Below are 19923 nucleotides of genomic sequence, written 5' to 3'. Positions count from 1 at the left end.
CACATTTCTCTAGTTTTTAATTTTTAATTTTTTATCTTATGTGTATGAGTGTTTTGCCTGCATATATACTATGTACCATGTGTGTGCCTGGTGCCCATGGAGGCTAGAAAAGGGCACCAGATCTCTTGCAGCTGGAGTTTTAGATGGTTGCAAGCTGTTGTGTGGTTGCTGGGACCAAACCTGACTCTCCGGAAGAGCAGCAGGTACTCTGACTGCTGAGCAACCTCTCTGTCCTGTCTGTTCATTTTTGTTGGGAAGACTTCCAACTAATAGAATGAGGTGCTAAAGTCACCCACCTTTGTTGTGCTAACTTTAACCTGAGCCTTTATATCTATTAGTTTTTGTTCATGAATAAACCCTTTCCTCCCCAACTTGCTACTTGGTCATGATGTTTGTGCAGAAATAGAAACCCTGACTAAGACAGGTATCTTACCTTTTCTTTGATCTGTTGTATCGGTGACATTTTCCACAGAGATTTTCACTTGACTGATGGCTTTTTTTTTTCTTTATTTCCCTCATGTCAGATTGCTCTGTCTTCAGTCTGTCTGTCTTAGTATAATTCCTATAGCCTGCATTATGGTCCATGTTTCATTCAGCTGTTTAGGCCTTAATCGGGTGCTTATTCTTTTATTTTTATTGTTTTGAACATTCTTGCGATCATTATGTCATTCTCTAGTTGACAGTCAATCTGACTCACTTTCACCTTTACTGTTGGATTAGTAATTCTTTTTTTTTTAATTTTTTTAAAGATGTATTTATTTATTATATGTAAGTACACTGTAGCTGTCTTCAGACACTCCAGAAGAGGGAGTCAGATCTCGTTACGAATGGTTGTGAGCCACCATGTGGTTGCTGGGATTTGAACTCCTGACCTTCGGAAGAGCAGTCGGGTGCTCTTACCCACTGAGCCATCTCACCAGCCCCTGGATTAGTAATTCGTAAAGTTGGCTTTGGGTTTTATGTTTCTTATGTTACTGCCTAGGCATGTACACATTGGAGTTATTTCTTTGCCTGGTTTATTTATTATCAGCTATATTTTTTGTAATTCTATAGCCTGATTGTTTTTTTAAAAGATTTATTTATTATTATACATAAGTACGCTGTAGCTGACTTAAGAGGCATCAGAATAGGGCATCAGATCTCATTACGGATGGTTGTGAGCCACTATGTGGTTACTGGGATTTGAATTCAGGACCTTTGGAAGAGCAGTCAGTACTCTTACCCGCTGAGCCATCTTGCAAGCCCAGCTATATTCTTTCACTTGACTTATTTGCAGTGTTCACGTGGGACTTTACTGTAGCAGAATTGAGTGTGCAGTTCAGAAAATAGTTCCTTAGTCCAAGAACTCAGGATACCTAGAATCACTTTTTTATTGTTCCCTAAGTGGAATATTAACTGTAAGATCAACCACCACCGTTTGTTTAATACCTCAACTCTGTATACGTTATACAAACCAATTAATAACATTGGCCCATTTGACCTCAATCACTATTGGATGAGGAACCAAGGACAATATGGAGTATATGCAGATGCAAGACTTTTCATGGGAGGTGTTGGAATAGTTTGCTTTTTATTGCTGTGATAAACACCATGACCAAAAGCAACTTGGGGAGGAAAGGTTTTATTAAGTCTTACAGGTTAGAGTTCATTTCCAACCTTGATACATACTGCCTGGGCTAAGCAACTTTCTGGACCTTTGGTGTTCACCCACACAACCTCCTAAGAAAGGCAGTTTTCCATACTTGCAACATGAGTACCATTTGTGTGCCACTGGCTCACTGTGCTGCCAGCTTGCCCACAGTGCACTATTCTCTAAGTGCAGCTTTCCTCAGCCTAATGTTTCTGCATCTCGGGTATCTGAGGCTCTGTTACAACTTGGGTTTCACTCCCACAGCTTCACACAGTCTGCTCAGGAGCTCCATGCAGGGACCCAGTGTTACTAAATGTTGCCTGCCTTTGGTGACTCTCTGGAATCTTGGTGTAAGCCTCTATGCGCCTATAATCCTTGCATTTTGACCAGTACCATGTAGACGATGCCAAGTTGTACTACCAGTTTAAGATAAAACCTAGTTCCTTTGGACCACAGCTTTACTGCCCTCTGCCTGGGAATATTTCTCTGAGTACCCCTGGTCCTAGAGGCTTCCTCTGTTCAGCCATTCTCTTTTCAGATGAGTTTGCATTGTATATGGCTGCAGCTCTCTGTGAGTGAGGTCTTACCTCAGGGCAGCTTTCCATTTTCCCATGTAATGCCAAGTCCCTCTGCGCTCTGCAGTGGCACTAATCTCTAACCATTGTGCACCATCCCTGCCCACAACTTTAACTCTCTTCACAGTTTTAAACTTACTCATATTCCTCTCCTCACCAAACTGCATGGCTTTTAAAATACCTTTCTGCTCTGTTTTGTAAATCTGGCAAAGACCAGTGGTCAGTCAGCATGCTGGAGCCTGGGTGTTATGCTTTGAATCTCCTCCACCTCAAACTTAGACCCTTACTTATGACTTTAGCCTTACTCAAAGTTTTTGGACCCAGATAGAACATAGTCACATTCTTTGCCAGAATGTAACACTGAGGGCCTAGTGCAGTTCCCAGTAGCCTTTGGTTTTTTCTAAAACCTCATCAGCCCACCTCTCTCTCTCTCCACATCCCTAATTAACACTGTAGTTGTCCAAGTGTCCATCAAAATGGCCATACGCTTGCAGCACTCTACAGCATCTCTAGCCCACTGCGCCAAACTCTTCCAGATTTCTTCTACAACCACAGCCTTGTTTGTCACAACAGCTCCACTTTGCCAGATTTCTTGTGGGTACCCAACAAGAAGCAATTTAAAGGAGCAGAGGTTTCTTTTGGCTTACAACTGGAGAACGCATGGTCATGTGCGCTCCACAGCAGCAGAGCATAGAGACTGGTTCCTCCTGCCAGTGGTCAGAAAATAGACAAATGCTGGTGAGCACACCATATGTTTGAATTATGGAACGTTTTTAGTATAGATGAGCTCTGAGCTTACTAGTGTCTAAAGGGCTATCCTCTGTAAAGAGCTCTTACCCCTGCTCCCTCTGTGCACTAAGCACCAAGCCCAAGACCACACTTGAAAAAGGTCAGCTGTCCCCAGGCAGTGGCTCCATATTGTCTTGAACTTCACCCATGTGCCCTTATCCCTTCTGGTGACAGTAAAATGAAATCCAACAACAGCAGCCCCACCTCAGCAGAGCTCACAGAGCATGTCACAGCAAGGCAGCTGACAGCTGTCTGTGTCTCTTCCTTGCACTCTGTGGTCCGTAACCTTTTCTCCCTGTATGACAAATGATAACCTACTTTCTCTTCTCCTCTAAGATCTAATGCTGCTGAAAACAGTCACTCACAGAAAGTCTACCATTTCACAAGCCACAGAATAGCCGACCATTGCACATTTTTTGTGAAAGAAATCCTATGGAGGAAGTTAGGAAGATGAAAAGACTTTGTAGGATCCATTGAGCTAAGCCTGGGATGATCATGTGCATTACAGACATGGTATGATGACATATGTAAGGAGACTTCACACTTCAGATCATGTGCATTGCACTGTGGAATCTACAACAGATTTGCTTTGTAATTTTTATAACCCCATAGAAATAGGTAGTGAGGGTCTTGAGATTTTTCATAGCTCAACTTGTCCTCTTGTCAACAAATTTCCTGTTACCCATGATTCGTGTGTGAAGAGATAGCCAGAAGAGCCCTCACCCTAAAGGTCACCCTGTGTCGTTTAATGATCTCATAATGACTCCAGTTAGCACAATCGAGTTAGTGTAAGGCTGCTGTGCTGCTCTTACACATATTTGATGGTCACTTTGGAAGGAAAGTTAAGAGGAGGGTGCCTTAATTTCATGATCTGTAAGAGTAGAAAAAAAGAAAAGAATGGGAAAATCATAGCAAAATAAATATATATAATGCAATTTAGCTAACTGTAATCATTGTATATTTCTTATTAGTGTGCACAATAATCACTTTCACTGGGAGTATGAGAGGGGTCATAAAAGATGAAACAGTTTAAGTACGTTGTAAGATAGCAGACCAGACAAGCCCAAGGGAAAACAAGACTAGTGTTTCAGTCTGCTTTCTGTTGCTGTGATAAACACCTTGACCAAATTCAACTTGAGGGAGGACAGGGTTTATTTGGTTTATACTTCCACATCACAGTCCATCATCAAGGGAAATTGGAGCAGGTGCTCCAGCAGGAAGCTGGGGGTGGAACTGACACAGATACCATGGGGAACTGGGCTCACTCACTCAGCCTGTTTTCTTACATAATCCATGGCTACCTGGATGGCATGTGGTGGGTGGCACCCACCCACAGCAGGATGGACTCTCCCACATCAGTCTTTTATCAAGAAAACAAAACCACAGACATGCCCACAAGCCAATCAGATGCAGGCAATTTCTCACTTGCGGTTTCCTCCTCCCAGGTGACTCTAGTTTGTGTGAAGAGACAAAAACTTATCAGCACGCTAGCTATGATACAAAGAGAGGCACAGTTTTCTACAGTTTTTAAACATTTTTATGCCTACCATGGTAGTACATACCATGTTCCCAGCATGCAGAAAGGACAGTTCTCTATTAGTTTGAGGCCCACCTAGTCTATATAGCAAGTTCCACACCAGCCAGAGATACATAGTGAGAGTCTGTCTAAAATGAGTATATTAATTTAAAATCTCTGTGTGGGTGTGTATGTGTGCATGCACACAGGAGTCAGAGGACTACTTCATTTAAGGGAGTTGGTCCTCTTGTTCAACCATGTCGGGACTGGGAACCAAACTTGTCCAGCTTGGCTGCGGATGCCTTTACCTAGTAAGCCATCTCACCAGCACCATAGAGGTTTGAGGCGGGGTCATCTCCTTAGTTTTTTATGTCCATGGATGTTTTGCCTTTCTTGCCTCCATGAATGTCTGTGCACCCCATATGTTCCTGGCACTTGAGAAGGCTAGAAGAAGCATCAGACCCTCTGGAACTGGGGTTACAGAAAGTTGTGAGCTATCATGTGGGTGATGGGCAAATACTCCCTAAGGGCTTTGAAAGACCAGTTCCTCTGCCTGTGTACAGGTAAAAGGTCTGTGCCTGTAAACACATGAAGGACTAATCTGGTGGCATTCACTGTGCCTCCCATTTCTCTTTACTAGTAATGAATTTTCAAACCAACAGCTCACTTGGAACTTCTAAATAAATGTTTCTCTTAGGTTGCAAAGAACATGTGCTGGAAGATGCAAAACCTGAATCCATCAGTGACACTGCAGATTTGGCCCTGCCACCTGAAATGCCAATTCTGATCGACTCCCATGCCCTGAAAGACATCCTGGGGCCACCCCTGTATGAGCTGGAGGTGATGATTCTCATATCTATGTTTACACTGGTGCTTGCTTGATGTCGGACAGCTAGAGCTGGGGTTTCTGAAGCTAAGTTCTGGAAAATTTAATGGAAAATTTCCCTGTGTAGTGTTGCACTTAGGTGCTTAATGTGATAGTGTGGCTCTTGAATGGAAGTGACCCAAGTCATGACCTCTTATGGGCACCCAGGCTGGCTTGACCCAGAGTCATCCCTCCACTTCATGAGTGCTCATGCTCATTGACCTGCCTACGCAGAAGAGTTCTGTCTTTTATCATATGCATCTTAATCAAGGATTAAGTTTAATCAAGGATTAATCAAGCAACCTAAGAGAAACATTTATTTAGAAGTTCCTGTTGTCTTGCCCACCAAGGGCTTAGAAAGGAGGCAGCGAATCAGCCCTGATCCCAACTACTTGAAAAACACAGACTACTACCAGTTCCAACCCGGTAGATAACCCTCAAGGGTTAAATTATATGCTGCTCTATTTCTGTTTCTGTTTTTTTCTACTTTTTCCTTTCCTACGTCACCAAAGGCCAGAAAGCCAGTATGAGCTGAAGCAGAAGATGGAAGTAGCTTATAAAATAGGGTGTTGAAGGCATTTGTAGTATTTAGATGTTGAGGTGATTCACAGGTAAATTCCCAGGAAAGATTTGTAAAGATGTCTATGAGGGCTGTTAAATTGTGCATAAGGCAGTGTCTCCAGCAAAATTTCAAAATCATTACCAGTGATGGTAGTTTTTCCCAAGGGCTTACAACAAAGGGAGAAGAAAGACTCCCCGAACTCATCCACAGTGGCCATGTATTACGTTCTGGACTGGCTCCCCACAAAGCTCCCAGTTGCCAGAACAGTCCTTGTTTATTCTCGCCAGTGAATCTCAACATGAACCATACAACCCACGGTGTTATTGGGGTTGTTTATATTCTTAAGATACCATGAATTTGAATTTTTAAAAAACTGAGCTTAATTTTGGTTGAGAAAAGAAGTTGATGTGCTTTCTCGCTTGTTAGTTCATAAGTGAAGACAGCGATTCTAAACCCAAGTTTCATGGCCTCTTTCTCTAGACTTTCCATAAAAAGCTCATTCTAGGGCAGTGGTGGCGCACGCCTTTAATCCCAGCACTTGGGAGGCAGAGGCAGGTAGATTTCTGAGTTCGAGGCCAGCCTGGTCTACAGAGTGAGTTCCAGGACAGCCAGGGCTACACAGAGAAACCCTGTCTCAAAAAACAAAACAAAATACAAAAACAGAAAAAGCTCATTCCAGCAGCAATCTGAGCACTTAAACTATATTAAAACAAAGGCTTGATACATGTTACACATATAACCTTCTCAGCAGATTCTGGACTCCTATGCATTTTTGCCATTCCAGGAGCTCTGACAGAGACATAGCAGGAAGAACAAAAAGGAGGAATTGTAAACACGTCTCAGCAGCACTCTCTGATGTCATCTTAGCTATTACATGTGAATACTTCTACCAACTCAGAAGTAAAGGAAGACTCCCTTAGGCAGTTTGCAAACCCCACTCTCTTGTTTTCAAGCCTACATCCTCTCCCTAGACAAGGGCCTTGCCTCTCCAGGCCCCCTGCACTCTGACCAATGTCCTTTCCCTTGAGGTGCTCTGTCAGCCCTGGAACATACTCGCAGTCATATCCCTGTAAGGCTTGCCAGAGCCTGACTAGGATGCCAAGTGAATGTAAAATCTTGGTGAGTCCATAAGTCTTCCCCTAGACTAAAAAGGTCACAGAGAACTCTGCACATTTGAACAGACCACTGTTTCAGTCATGTGATGTAAAAGCAAATAAAAACTTGGCCACAATTAGATATGCAAATGTTCCTTAAGTGCTGATCTTTGAAGTGTTAAAACCAATAGGGCTAGAAAAACAACTCGGCAAGATAAAGATTGAGATCCATGTCTGAGATCCAGGCAGGGTTCAGTTCCCAGAACTCACATGGCAGAAGACCACAAAGTTGTCCTCTGACCTCCACACGTGTGCCATGGCATGCAGGTACATGTACACATACACAAACATTTCCAGTTTTTTTCTTTAAAAAAAAAAAAAAAAAAAAAGGATGTAAGCACTAAGAGACCCTGTGGAGTATTCATTAAGCTTTAAGCTTTTCCCCAGTCTACACATTAGCCTCGCTGGTGTGAGTGGGAAGTAACAAAGTAACTCTCGGGCTGGGGTTAGAGTTCAGTGGTACACTCCTTGCCTAAGGCACAAAGCCTTAGAAGAAGGTCAACTTGAGATACTTTTATTTTAATTTGATACAGAGTGAGTGAGAAAAACATTCTGAAAAGGTTTGTGTCTGTTTTGTGTGTGCACACAGGCACATACCACAGTATGCATGTGGAGGTCAGAGGGTGATTTCAGGAATCAGTTCTCTCTTTTCACCATATGGGCTCCTCTGTGGATCAAAGTTAGGTCATCAGGCTTGGCAGCAAGCACCTTTATTACCAGCTGGGCCATCTTTCTAGCCCTAAGAAAACCATCTAAAACTGGTGACTCCACAAATCAGTAATCGAAATGAGAAGTTAGTAAGTGCTGGTGGGTAACCAGGGCTTTGAAGTTGTTTAGTTGAGTCACCTTGTTTTTGAGGCAGCGTCCTTCTTGGTTTTGATACCACCCATCAGGCCAACTGATCTGCGAGCTTCTCTTCCTTTGCACACACACACATATACACCACTTGCTTGCACACTTGGTACCCATGGAGGCCAGAAGGAATGGGATTCCCCTAAAACTGGAGTTAACAGGCAGCTGGCTGGGCTACTTGGTGAGTACTAGTAGCTGACCCTGGATCTTCTACAAGAAGTGAGCTTGACTGCTAAGCCACTGCTCCAGCCCCTTGCCTGGTTTCTTGAAGCAACATCGTTAATAGTTCTGAGGATTCAACTGTAACAATGTGATTAACAGCTAATAAAAGTGTAACAAATGGCTTATTATGTTAAACATGACTTCACATTTCTGAAGATTATTCTTTAGGGTTAGTCCATCCAGCTCTGGAAAGAAGCCATGTAATGAAAAGAAGAAGAAAATTGACTCAATATTAATTTTTTAAATTGTGAACACTCTCATCTATTTGTGTTGTTTTTAAACAGCACTGACCTACATATTAATCTTTTCTTTTTCAAATATAGAACAGAGCAGGTGCCAGTGCTAGAGGGAAGTGTGTGGTGTGAGCTGGGCTGATGCTGAAAGCTAGGTAAACTGCCATCTACCTGTGAAATTAAAGGTCAAAGTGAACTCTTAAAGTTGGCCACCTACCCAGTGGCTTTACTGATGTCATGGTTTCCACTGCACACAGCTGCTAGAGCAACCCAGCTCGCTCCCAGGAAGCGGCCAGTCTTTGCTCTTCCATAGTGAAGCCAGGCACCTGACAGCAGAGAAGTTGCACATTGGGTTGTCCTTGGTGGCACACTGTGCTTATTCTCTGGAGATATGGGGGTGCAGTCAAAGTTAGCATTGCTGTCTTCCAACGGTTAATCTGTATCTTCATACCTAGGGTGTATTAACCAGTAGTTTATTAACTAGACTCATAGTCCCAGCTAAGCAGCTTGTTCCTCTTAAACTGGCATCCAGGTAGCACTGCCCTGAGTCTAGGATATCACCAAGGAGTGGCGACAGAAAGCCTGTGAGAGCTATCACTTGTCAGATAAATGTTAGTGAGAAGATGGTTGCTCCCTGAAGCTCACATACTAAAAAGCCAGCCAGGCTTTGGATGTGTAGAGATACACAGCCCACTGAAGATACCCTGAAAATCAAGGCATATGTACCTAGACCCAACTGCTCTTGGAGGTCAGTTCCTCACCCATGTGTAGAGCTATATACATCTGGTGAATGCTAAATAAGAACATCCAGATAGTGAGACATGTGACTCAAAATAATGTCAGGTAATAAGCTGTCAGAAGTTAGTGCCTAAGTTTGCAGTCTTACAAGACGGTGTGATTAAAGTGCTCTGGAAACAATTTCTGCATGTTGGCATAACTAATATTCTCATCTTTCAAGGTATCTGAGCGTTTGAGTCAACCTGGAGTGGCAATAGGGTTAGCATGGACTCCCTTGGGTGGCAAAATCATGTTTGTGGAAGCAAGCAGAATGGATGGTGAAGGCCAACTAACACTGACCGGCCAGCTCGGGGACGTCATGAAGGAGTCTGCCCATCTCGCCATTAGCTGGCTTCGAAGCAATGCAAAGAAATACCACCTGACTAATGGTACATGGCCTAACTGCAGTGGGACACAGCTGGGAAGGAGGGCCCTGGACCGTAATCCAGGAAGTATCTAACTAACTCTGAAACAAGGATGACACCATTCACTAAAGTCCAGGGTTGTGATCTCGTTAGACTATCTGGCTGAGTCCCTGAACTAGATACAAAAACAAGCCTTTAAATCACACTTAAAAGAGAAGGAATCTTACCGTCCAGACCTCACTCAAAGTACACTATCCATTAATATCTTTAAGCATCCATTTATACAAAGCATTCATTTTTGTGTTTGATTTTATTCAGAGAAAAAAACTGGACTTAATTTTTCTATATTAAAATCCTTTCTTTTTCCCCCTTTTTAAAGCTTTTGGAAGTTTTGATCTTCTTGACAACACAGACATCCATCTGCACTTCCCAGCTGGAGCTGTCACAAAAGATGGACCATCTGCTGGTGTTACCATAGTAACTTGTCTCGCCTCACTTTTCAGTGGGCGGCTTGTGCGCTCAGATGTAGCCATGACTGGGGAAATTACGCTGAGAGGGCTTGTTCTTCCAGTAAGTATAGAAAACAGATCATGTACTTGTAATATTTATTTAAATTAGTAATTTTAAATTTACATGAATAGTAGCTTTCTGTAAAAACTTTGGTTAAAAATTTTAAACATTAAAATTTTAATACCTGTAACTAACTTATAAACTTTTGGTCAAGTAAAGAACACCTGACCATCTCCCAAGTTTCCCTGTGATCTAGAGATATTTAAGGGGAAAGAAATATCAGTGTGGTTATAGGAAAATCAGCGGTTCATCAGAATGCCTGCAGTCTCTCTCTCTTCTTAGCAGTGAAGTGTGCTGCGTGTACCGTTGGCTTTCAAGCTCATTCCATGCTTTTTCAAGTTCCTTTGAGACATCCTAGCACCTTGTAGGAATCTTAAGAGTACCATAATTGGCAAGATTTATAGCAAAACAATTTCAAAAATCCTGCCTGGATCTGTAGGTTCCTGGGCTCCAGTGCATATCCTGACCTGCATGCAAATGCTGTGGGAATACCCAGGACTTAGGGCTTTCTGTGACTAGGTACCAGGACTTGTCTGACAGGACAAAGTGTTGACAGCCATAGCAAGACAAGGAAGAGGAGGAGGTGCAGCAGCAGCAGCAAATAGTCTTTTCCCTGCTAAAGTCCTTACACAGATGAGAGTAGGTTATAGACTCACTAAAGGGGCCAGGCACTTGCAAAATCCAGCAACACAGGAAGATTGAAGCAGTGTGGGCAACCTGGTGAGACCTTGCCTCAAAGTAAAAAAAGAGCCAGAAATATGGTTCGGTAGCAGAGGACTTGCTTGTTATTAGTCTTTCATGTAAGACTTAGTTCACCACTAAAATTATTGTACTCCAATATTTTCATTCAACCATGCAAGGACCATGAAGAAAAAAATAGAATTTTTAAAAAATACTTGCTAAGGCTAAAAAAAGGGGAACATTTTAGATTTTTGTTTAGAATTGGTTAAAAAAATGACTAAAATATATGTGATCTCTGTGTGTGTATATATGTATATCATCTTACATGCAGCATACAGTCTAGCCAATTAGGCTAGAGTAAGTGTTGAAGTGCTGAGCCTGTAGGCAGCCTTCTTGTGGCTCAGGGTCTAACTGCATGCAGGCCACAGTCTCCTGGGTAACTGAGGAGGAGGAGGAGGACCTGCTGCATGATGCAGAGGAGGCCCAAGTCGTCTTCACCCTGGGGTTTTCCCCAGGCTGTGTAGGGCAAGTGATCCACGATAACAATCCAGGCAGAAGCTCTCTGTTTATACCTTATCATTGAACTGCACATAGCATCACTTCCAGCATAGTGTGCTCCACACAGACAAGTCACAAGGCCAGGCTCACACTGCGGAAGAGAATTTAGACTCCATCTTTTGTGAAGGAATCATTATGGGCATAGATTTTAGGGTTTTGTTTTTATTATTTATTTATTTTTAGCCACAAGAGGGGTGAGGACTAGTGGCATGTGCCTTTAATCACAGCACTGGGGGCAGGGAACAGAGAAAGACAGATCTCTAGGAGTTCAAGGCCAAGCCAATCTATAATGATTGTGTCACAAAACAAAAACAAATACCTTACAGGAGTTTTGTTTGGAGTTTTCTCATTTTTAGGTGGCACAAAAGCCTTGCTTTGTGGTAATGAAGACAATAGTCCTGTGACACTGAGCTTCCTGTGTAAGAGCAGTTCTGTTTTGTTAACTTAAAAATCTTTATTTTGTAAAAACGAAAATGGTATGTATTGAGATAGCATGATGTTCAATGCATGTACACATTGCATAACATTTAAGTCAGCATGTATATTTCCTCCATTTGTCATTTCTTTATGGTAAAATCTTCAAACTTCTTTCTTGTAGCTAGGAATAGTAGAACCAAACACAACAACCTAAACACAAGGCTGCAAACGACAATTAAAAAATATCGAGAGCCATCAAGGTTACAGGTTTTCTCTCCTTAAAAGTTTTTAATATAGGTTACCATTAAGCTCCTCAGTGGCCTCCCAGCTCATACTATCACAAGGTGGGAGGTGGGCTGATGTCTAAGTCAGTGATGGTTCAGTAAAAGGTAGGTGCTCGGCGGTGAACAGAAACCTTGAGAGTTGTCTTCTTTTGCCTGGCAGGTGGGTGGAATTAAAGACAAAGTCCTAGCAGCACACCGAGCAGGACTGAAGCAGATCATAATCCCGCAGAGGAACGAAAAGGACCTTGAAGAGATCCCAAGCAACGTCAGACAGGATCTAAGTTTTGTTACAGCAAGCTGCCTGGATGAAGTTCTAAATGCAGCTTTTGATGGTGGCTTTCCTGTCAAGACCAGACCTGGTCTCATTGACAGCAAACTATAGGCCCGAACATTAGCTGAATTTAATTACGAGGCAAGGCTGGTTTGAGGCACCAAATGATTAAGCAAAATCTCCCTAATCTGTGGATATAATCAAGATAGCAATGAGTCTGTTTAAGTAGTTGTTGTTTATTACAGAAATGTTGGCTTAATAAAGTAATTTAACCTACAATTCTGGTCTCCAGTGGGTTTGGTATCCCTGGGAAAGACAGAGGTATTCTGTGGTCCTAGAACAAAGAACTTTTTAGAAATGTCAACCCTTAGGCCCACTATAAACCTGAATCCGACTCCAGTATAAAGTGGAGATCCAGGAACCCCTCTCACCAGTGTGCCTGGTGTGCCTGTAACTGAGTGAGCTAGGTATGGCACAGGCACACGAGGAGAGAAGCAGAGGCAGGTGGTTCTCTTGATTAAGGCCAGCCTAGTCTATACAAAGCAAGTTCCAGGACTACATAGAGAAATGCTGTGTTAAACAAAAACCAGCTGGCATACACTCTTAGCTATGGAGACTTACATGTAGATTTTATCTGATCCTGGAACCAATCACTTGGAAGGGAAACTAGCGAAAACAAAACTCTAGGCAACTATCCTTGTGTTTGTGTTAAAGGGGTCTAGGATGAGACTGACTGCACATGAGAATACAGGTCTTAGGCTAAGGGAAGCAGCAATGAGAACATTAATTATATGGGGCAGGGGCATGTGCTGGCAGTCATTACAGCATCACAAGAGCTTTGGGTGCCTGTAATCTCAAAGTACAGCTCCCCTCCCCCCACAAAAGCTGTATGTTCTAGGAAGGCCCCTAAACTCAGAATCCTCCTTCCTGCTCCCCCTTCTACTTATGCCAAATTCCAAGCATGTCAACTTCCCATGCCTGTCCTGTGACCATAGGATGATGTGTCCAAGGTACCATAAGATGAAGGCAGCCTCTTATGCTTACTAGTTTTCTGAACCCAGTTTCTAACATGTCCATGTGTGAAATAATAGTTTAGTTTAGTAGTTAAGCCGGGCTTGGTGGCGCACGTCTTTAATCCCAGCACTCGGGAGGCAGAGGCAGGTGGATTTCTGAGTTCGAGGCCAGCCTGGTCTACAAAGAGTGAGTATAGCCAGGGCTATACAGAGAAACCCTGTCTCGAAAAAACAAAACAAAACAAAACAAAAAATTTAGTAGTATTGCTGATTCAACAAGAATCCAACATAAATGCAATTTTAATTCTAGAGTCAGAACCTTACATTACAAAACCTAAGAGATAATATAAAAATATTTTTGACACTTCCTGGATGAGAATGGGTTCTGCAAGTAACCTGAACTCCTGTCAGGCCTGCTAATAAAACCTCTGGAGGAAATGTCAGATCCAAGACACTGGGGCACTGGAAAGGTGGGTCTAGACAGACATTCACAACCCTTAGTGAGGTAACCACCTCAGTAATGCTGCCGTTCAGGGGAGTGAAACAGGGAGGGAAGAAACAATTGACAGCCTCCAGCCAGGAGTCTCCACACCCAGCTCTGCCTCCTCCCTGCCTGAGGTGGCAACAAAGAACACCTGTTAAGGCTTGGGGTTCTTTGGGTCCTAGACATCAGCACTGGCCTTCTAAATACTTAGGAAATGTCACAGGACGTCTTCTGTGCTGTCATACGTCAGTCTTTGTGTCTTGCTTTTCTTTGGGTGTATGCACATATGAATACCCGCACAGACCAGGAGCGGGAGGCATCCCCTGGAGCTGGAGTTACAAGTGCTTCTGAGCTGCCTGGTTTGGGAACTGAGAACTGAATTTGGGTCTTCAGCAAGAACAGCAAGCACTCATTTGGTGAGCCATCTCTCCAGCCCATCTTTTGTTTCTAAAGGTGCCCATTTGAGGTTTGCCAGTAAGATTTTTGTTTTTCTAACACTGTTTTTGGTTTATTAGGAAGGAGTTTTTGAATGGAGAAAATGTCCAAAGATTTACCACTTACAAGTATCTAATTCAGGGACATCTGTGACATTCATTATTCCCACTGTCCACAACTTTTTCAGCACAATCAAAAAAAAAACTAAACTCATTCCCTCATTCCAGACCTGGCAACCACTCTTGACTCTCCTAAGTGCTGTAGAGAGTGACAGCATGTTTCCTCAGGTCTCACATCTCACCAAGTGTCACGTTTATCCCAATACCATGTATCAAATTTGCCTTTTATGGTTGAACATCCACTATATACATATGGCACATTTTGTTTATCCATTCATCTTTTGTTTTGTGACTGTTGGTTATAAACAGGAATGTACAAATCCCCGCTTTTCTAATTATTTTGGGATGTGTGCCCAGTAGAACTTCTCTGGTGGTGCTGTGATCAGAATGGCCTGACATATGTGTTCCACACTCAATAGGAAAGGGCCCAAGAAAACTAGCTAGCTACTCTGCCTGTGTACTCCTCCACCAGGAGGCTAGCACTGAGGCGCCATCTTGGAAGCAGGAGCACATGGACCTCACCATTCAACTTACCAACAGATTAACCTGGGACTTCTGCCTCCAGATCAAACACCAAACAAATGATATACAATAATTCTGTCCAACTTTCTGAGGTGTGTCTGTATGTGTGTGTGTGTTTGTGTAGGATTGTACTTGGGATTAAATAGAGCCTTGAATATGCTGAGTATTCACATCTCAATCCCAGCTACAGCCCCATTTGGCATTCTCACATGCACAGAAATGTTCAGGTATCAAAGCTGTGTACCTTGCTTATCAACTTTATAGGTTAGTTTCAATTGGTTCTGCCCATTTATTATTCCTCTAGACTTTTCTACAAACTACAGAGACTCTGAATTCCTGAGTCACATAATATGTTATATGCAAAATTTAGGGGCAAATGCCTTTTTATTTGTTCCTAAAATATATCATACCAATTAGTGTCTAGAGATAAAGTTATGGATATACTAGATTATGATAAATTATGAATGATATAAAATGTACATGAATCTAAACAACAGGCCAGTGTATGTACTAAAATATGATTTTTCTTTCCTCTTCCCTGAGAGCAACTAAAATTTGCATTCTAGACTAGAAGTATAGCTCAGTAGGATACTTGCTTAACACTGGGGAGGTCACAACTTCAATCTCTAAAACACAAAGCCACTCTGTATCGTGGTCATACCACACACCCTCTTCATACCTGGGGACACAAAGAATTTCATTTGCAGTGCCAACTCCCAACAGTGTAGCCACTTGAGCTACGGTACATTCTGATTCTCACCTAGGCACAGTGGTTAGTGATGTCTACCATTAATTTCCAATACTTTTCATTGCTGTGACAGAATACCTGAGAAAAAAAGACTTCTTTGGGCTTGTAGTTTCAGGATCCCACACAAAGCTGCACTGTGGCCATGGGCTTGGGCTGAAGCAGAACACTAGTGGAAAGGGAGGGCATGCCAGAGTAAAGTTGTTCACCTCCTCACAGCAGCAAAGGCAGAGGAGCCAGTGAGGAAGATGCAGACAAGACAAAGCCTTCCAAAATGCATCCCCCAGCAATGTAACTTCCTCCAACTAGCCCTCCCCCAACACACATCCACTGGTAAAGACTGAATCAGTGGCGTTCATCAGTCATCCACTTTTCAGTACTACTATTGGAGGCCGAGACTTTGACACCAGGCATTGTGGAGGATGCTTCATGACCAGACACATCATCCCCTCCACCAAAACCAACTCAAGTCAGGCTGATGAGGGCAAAAGCATTTTCTATCTCCTCCTATAAAACACTTCCATGAGTTAAACTACTAGTAAGTCATACAAGTGTCAATTCTGACAATTCTTCCAATGTAAAGTTCAGCTGGGATTACTGACTAGTTTTGTTTATTGAGAAACTACTGTGTGAGCCCTTTCCCATGAGAGCACCTGGAAGCTCCTTAGACAAGAAAGGCAGAGTCAGTCTCCAATTTGATGATCAAGGTTCAACACTAACGCTCATTTCTTTGCTGTAGTAAAATGTACTGTGCCTTACAATGAAAATTATTCTTTATTAAAAAACAAAACACACACAACAAAAGACAAAACAGATGAGCTGGTCACGGTTCTAATCCCTACCAATCTCTGTGAGTCCAAGTTCTTACTTAGCAAGTTCCAAGCCAGCCAGTACTGCAAGGCTGCACTACCAAGACTGTGGCTTGATTTAAAAAAAAAAAAAGATTTTTAATTTTAGGGGGAAAAGGTCAATAAGACTTCACTTGATATACTATAATGTTCAGTATAAAAGCTAAATACTGTCTGAGTGAAGCCAGCCTGATAAATGTCTCTTTTGGTAAATGATAGAACTAGCTTAACCGGGCAAGTAGGACACTGAGAACGCCTTGTGTTTTGCACACATACCCACCGTGGAACACTGCTTAGTTTTACAGGCTTACAGGCTTCTATGACACTATGCATAACTTCTCTTTTGGGGCAGGGTCTTCCTGAGCCGCCCAGGCAGGCTTCTTAACTGCCTCTGCAGTGGAATATTATGGTCCTCCTACAGTCTCCCACGTGCTGGTTTGGGTTACCGTTTTTTAGGATAATGTATTCAAATAGTGACAGCCCCTGTAAGGAATAAACCCTCTCCTCACTCTGCCCTTCTGATCCGACCCTTATCCATCTACATCACTAACTGACCCCAGGTGTGCTTAGTGTGATCCAATGTTGGGTTGGGCATGGGTGGTTTTTGTTTTTTTGATAATTTTCAACAATTAGCTTTCATTTTTTATGGGTCTAAGTGTTTTATCTGCAAGTATATTTATGTACCATGTGCATGCCTAGTGCCCTCTGGAGGCCAGAAAGCATCAGATCTCCTGGAACTGGACTTTGAAATGATGAGGCACCACATGGGTGTTAGAAACTGAACCCAGGTCCTTTGAAGAGCAGCCAGTGCTCTCAGCCAGAATTCTCTCTCCAGCCCACTTTTTGATCTTAAATCTGGATTACTTACCAGAATTCCCTCTCAGGAATCTGAGTAAAAATTCTACATTTTATTTATTTATCATTGCAGATGTTGCTGAGTTTAAAGAGCTCTAGAATTCTTTGAGGACAGGAAATGAGGAATGACTGTTACTTTTTCTGAACTAAACTCATCTAAGTGTACACTTCATAAATGTGAGCCTTTATATACACAGTTATATACACAGTTTTTAAACATTAAAGCAAAGGGAAACTCCCACGGCCACTGACACACACTAAAGTGGCCCAGGACTCAATTCAACATGACAAATTCAAGATTAAGAGCCGAGGCTGCAGCATGGGAGGCCCTCGCTGGATCCTGAGCAACACACACAGGATTAAAAGCAAAAGAACCAAGTCAAGAGGGGGCCCGTGTACCTACCATAGAGCTCCTCAGACACCCACAGAGTCAAGGGCACCGACAGAAACCACCCACTCGTAAGTAAGAGTTAACTGTTACATGCCAAATCTCAAAGGAACAAATAATGTTGCTATGTTCCTCTTCTGTAGGGGTCAAGAATATAAGACTTAAATTTAAATTTAATAGCTAATAAATGTTAACATGTCAACCTTACCTGCTGGTAAATACACCTAAAATATGCCTTTACTTGATAAAACTAGCAAAGCCAGAGGGTAAACAAAATCCTTCATACTGCTGGGTCCTGCTGAAGCCTCTCCAGAAAGCAACAATGAAAATACTAAGACTTAAAATATTAATGCCCAAAACATACTGATAGATGATACTAAGAATATATAGGCTAATTTATATGTAGCAAAAATAAAAAATCTTGATGGATCAAACAAAATCTTGGCTAAAAATACAGTGACTGGTCAAGTTACCAAAATGTTTCTGCTAGGAATTCAGCTCAGTGGAATGCTTGTTCACAGGGCATAATGAGGCCCTAGGTTCAAGCCCAAAATAAATAGGAGGGAGGGAGGGAGGGAGGGAGGGAGGGAGGGAGGGAGGGAGGGAGGGAGGGAGGCAAGCCAGCCAGCCCAAGTTTTAGTTTTGTCTTGTGTTTTGGTTTTTGGAGACAAGGTTTCTCTGTATAGCCCTGGCTGTCCTGGAACTCACTCTGTAGACCAGGCTGGCCTCAAACTCAAGAAATCCACCTGCCTCTGCCTCCCAAGTGCTGGGATTAAAGGCGTGTGCCAGCCCATGTTATGTTTCCATTTTTGAAACAAAAGCTTACCATGTAGAGCAGGGTGATCTCAAACTCCTAAGTCTGATGCCTTAGCCACCAAGCTCTAGACTACAGGCGTGAACCATGACCAACCTTTCTCAAGACTTATCAAAATGGTAATTTCTGGCGTGGTCATGTGGTAAGGGTTATATAACCAACCAACACTTTGAAAATAAATGTGTACAAGAACAAGTACATACATTAACTGTAAAATTAACTGTAAAGTACATTATGTGTAAAATTAATTAAGTTCACAGTGAAGAATATATGAATCTCCACTGAATACATCATTTTGAGATTTTAAAGTCTAGGCAAAATACAGTGAAAGCACAAAATGACATTCCCCTAAAGACACTGAGTTGCTTTTCATCCAAGCATTGTGGCACTCATCTGTCCTCATAGCACCTGGGGAACTGAGATGAGATGATGTAGGATTCAGGGCCAACCAGGGCTTGTTTACTCTCTCTCTCTCTTTCTCTCTCTCTCTCTCTCTCTCTCTCTCTCTCTCGCACACACACACACACACACACACACACAGCTTTTCTAAACAGTCATACAAGTAAACATCTGGTTGTAATCCGTAGCTGAACTCTACCTTTTACCCCAACTATAACTACATAAGTTCAGGACAACCAACTCAATATAAGGCTTACCTGTTCTGAAAATGGCTAAGAGAACCAAACTCCATGATCTAGAATTGGAATTAGGATAAAGGAGAAACCCAAATTAATTCTCAGTGAGTTTCTAAGCTTTGGGTACTCACCAATGACCAGATTTCTGCTGTGATCATGAATGTACCTAGGGACATGACACTAAAGGCAAAATCCAGGACCCCACATTGGTTGGATGCTAATGACCTGTGAAGCAGTGTTTCAGGTTAAATACTTGTTCTTCATCTAACCCTACACATACTCACTATGATTTAATGATTTAACTCCATTTATTACATTAGGAAACTGGGCCCAAGGTCATACAGCTGGTTAAGATGGGTAGAGGTAAACTAGTACGTAGAAACTTGAAAATCAGACTGCAGAGTCAATACTCCACAACTGGAACTAGGAAATGATAAAACAACTCACTTTTCTTTACAAAGGAAGAGTGATCAGCGTTAATTAGTCATATTCCTAATGTCCTTGTGGGAATGAAAATGAGAGATGTCCAGTCTTTTTTGTGATTCAGAATAAAACACACTTCAAACAGTAGCATACAATCTTCTGCTCTAAATACACTCTGGGCCAGGAAAATGCCTTTGGACTTTATCAGACTTACGGGTTGGGGATACGCTCATGGGTAGAGCATTTGCAAGTGCTCGGCCCTACATGCAGTCCTCAGCTCCAGGGAAACAAAAAACAAAACAAAACAAAAAACCTAAAGCT

General features: G+C 42.4%; 1 protein-coding gene across 1 annotated transcript in view; it reads left to right on the top strand.

Annotated features, from left to right (window-relative positions):
• Lonp2 (lon peptidase 2, peroxisomal) overlaps positions 1 to 12600 on the top strand; it is a 78079-nt gene extending 65479 nt beyond the window's left edge. Inside the window, exons 12-15 of the mRNA XM_021169891.3 lie at positions 5208 to 5350; positions 9357 to 9564; positions 9920 to 10110; positions 12211 to 12600. Of these exons, the coding sequence (XP_021025550.1) occupies positions 5208 to 5350; positions 9357 to 9564; positions 9920 to 10110; positions 12211 to 12432 (764 nt within the window). The 3' untranslated portion in view covers positions 12433 to 12600. The remainder of the gene's footprint in view (positions 1 to 5207; positions 5351 to 9356; positions 9565 to 9919; positions 10111 to 12210) is intronic.
• The last annotated feature ends 7323 nt before the right edge of the window (positions 12601 to 19923 follow it).

Source organism: Mus caroli, unplaced genomic scaffold (assembly GCF_978045245.1).
Source record: "Mus caroli unplaced genomic scaffold, Mus_caroli_1 scaffold_10, whole genome shotgun sequence".
Classification (NCBI taxonomy): Eukaryota; Metazoa; Chordata; class Mammalia; order Rodentia; family Muridae; genus Mus; species Mus caroli.
The sequence above is the reverse complement of the archived record's forward strand: the minus strand, read 5'-3'. Positions and strand labels throughout refer to the sequence as shown.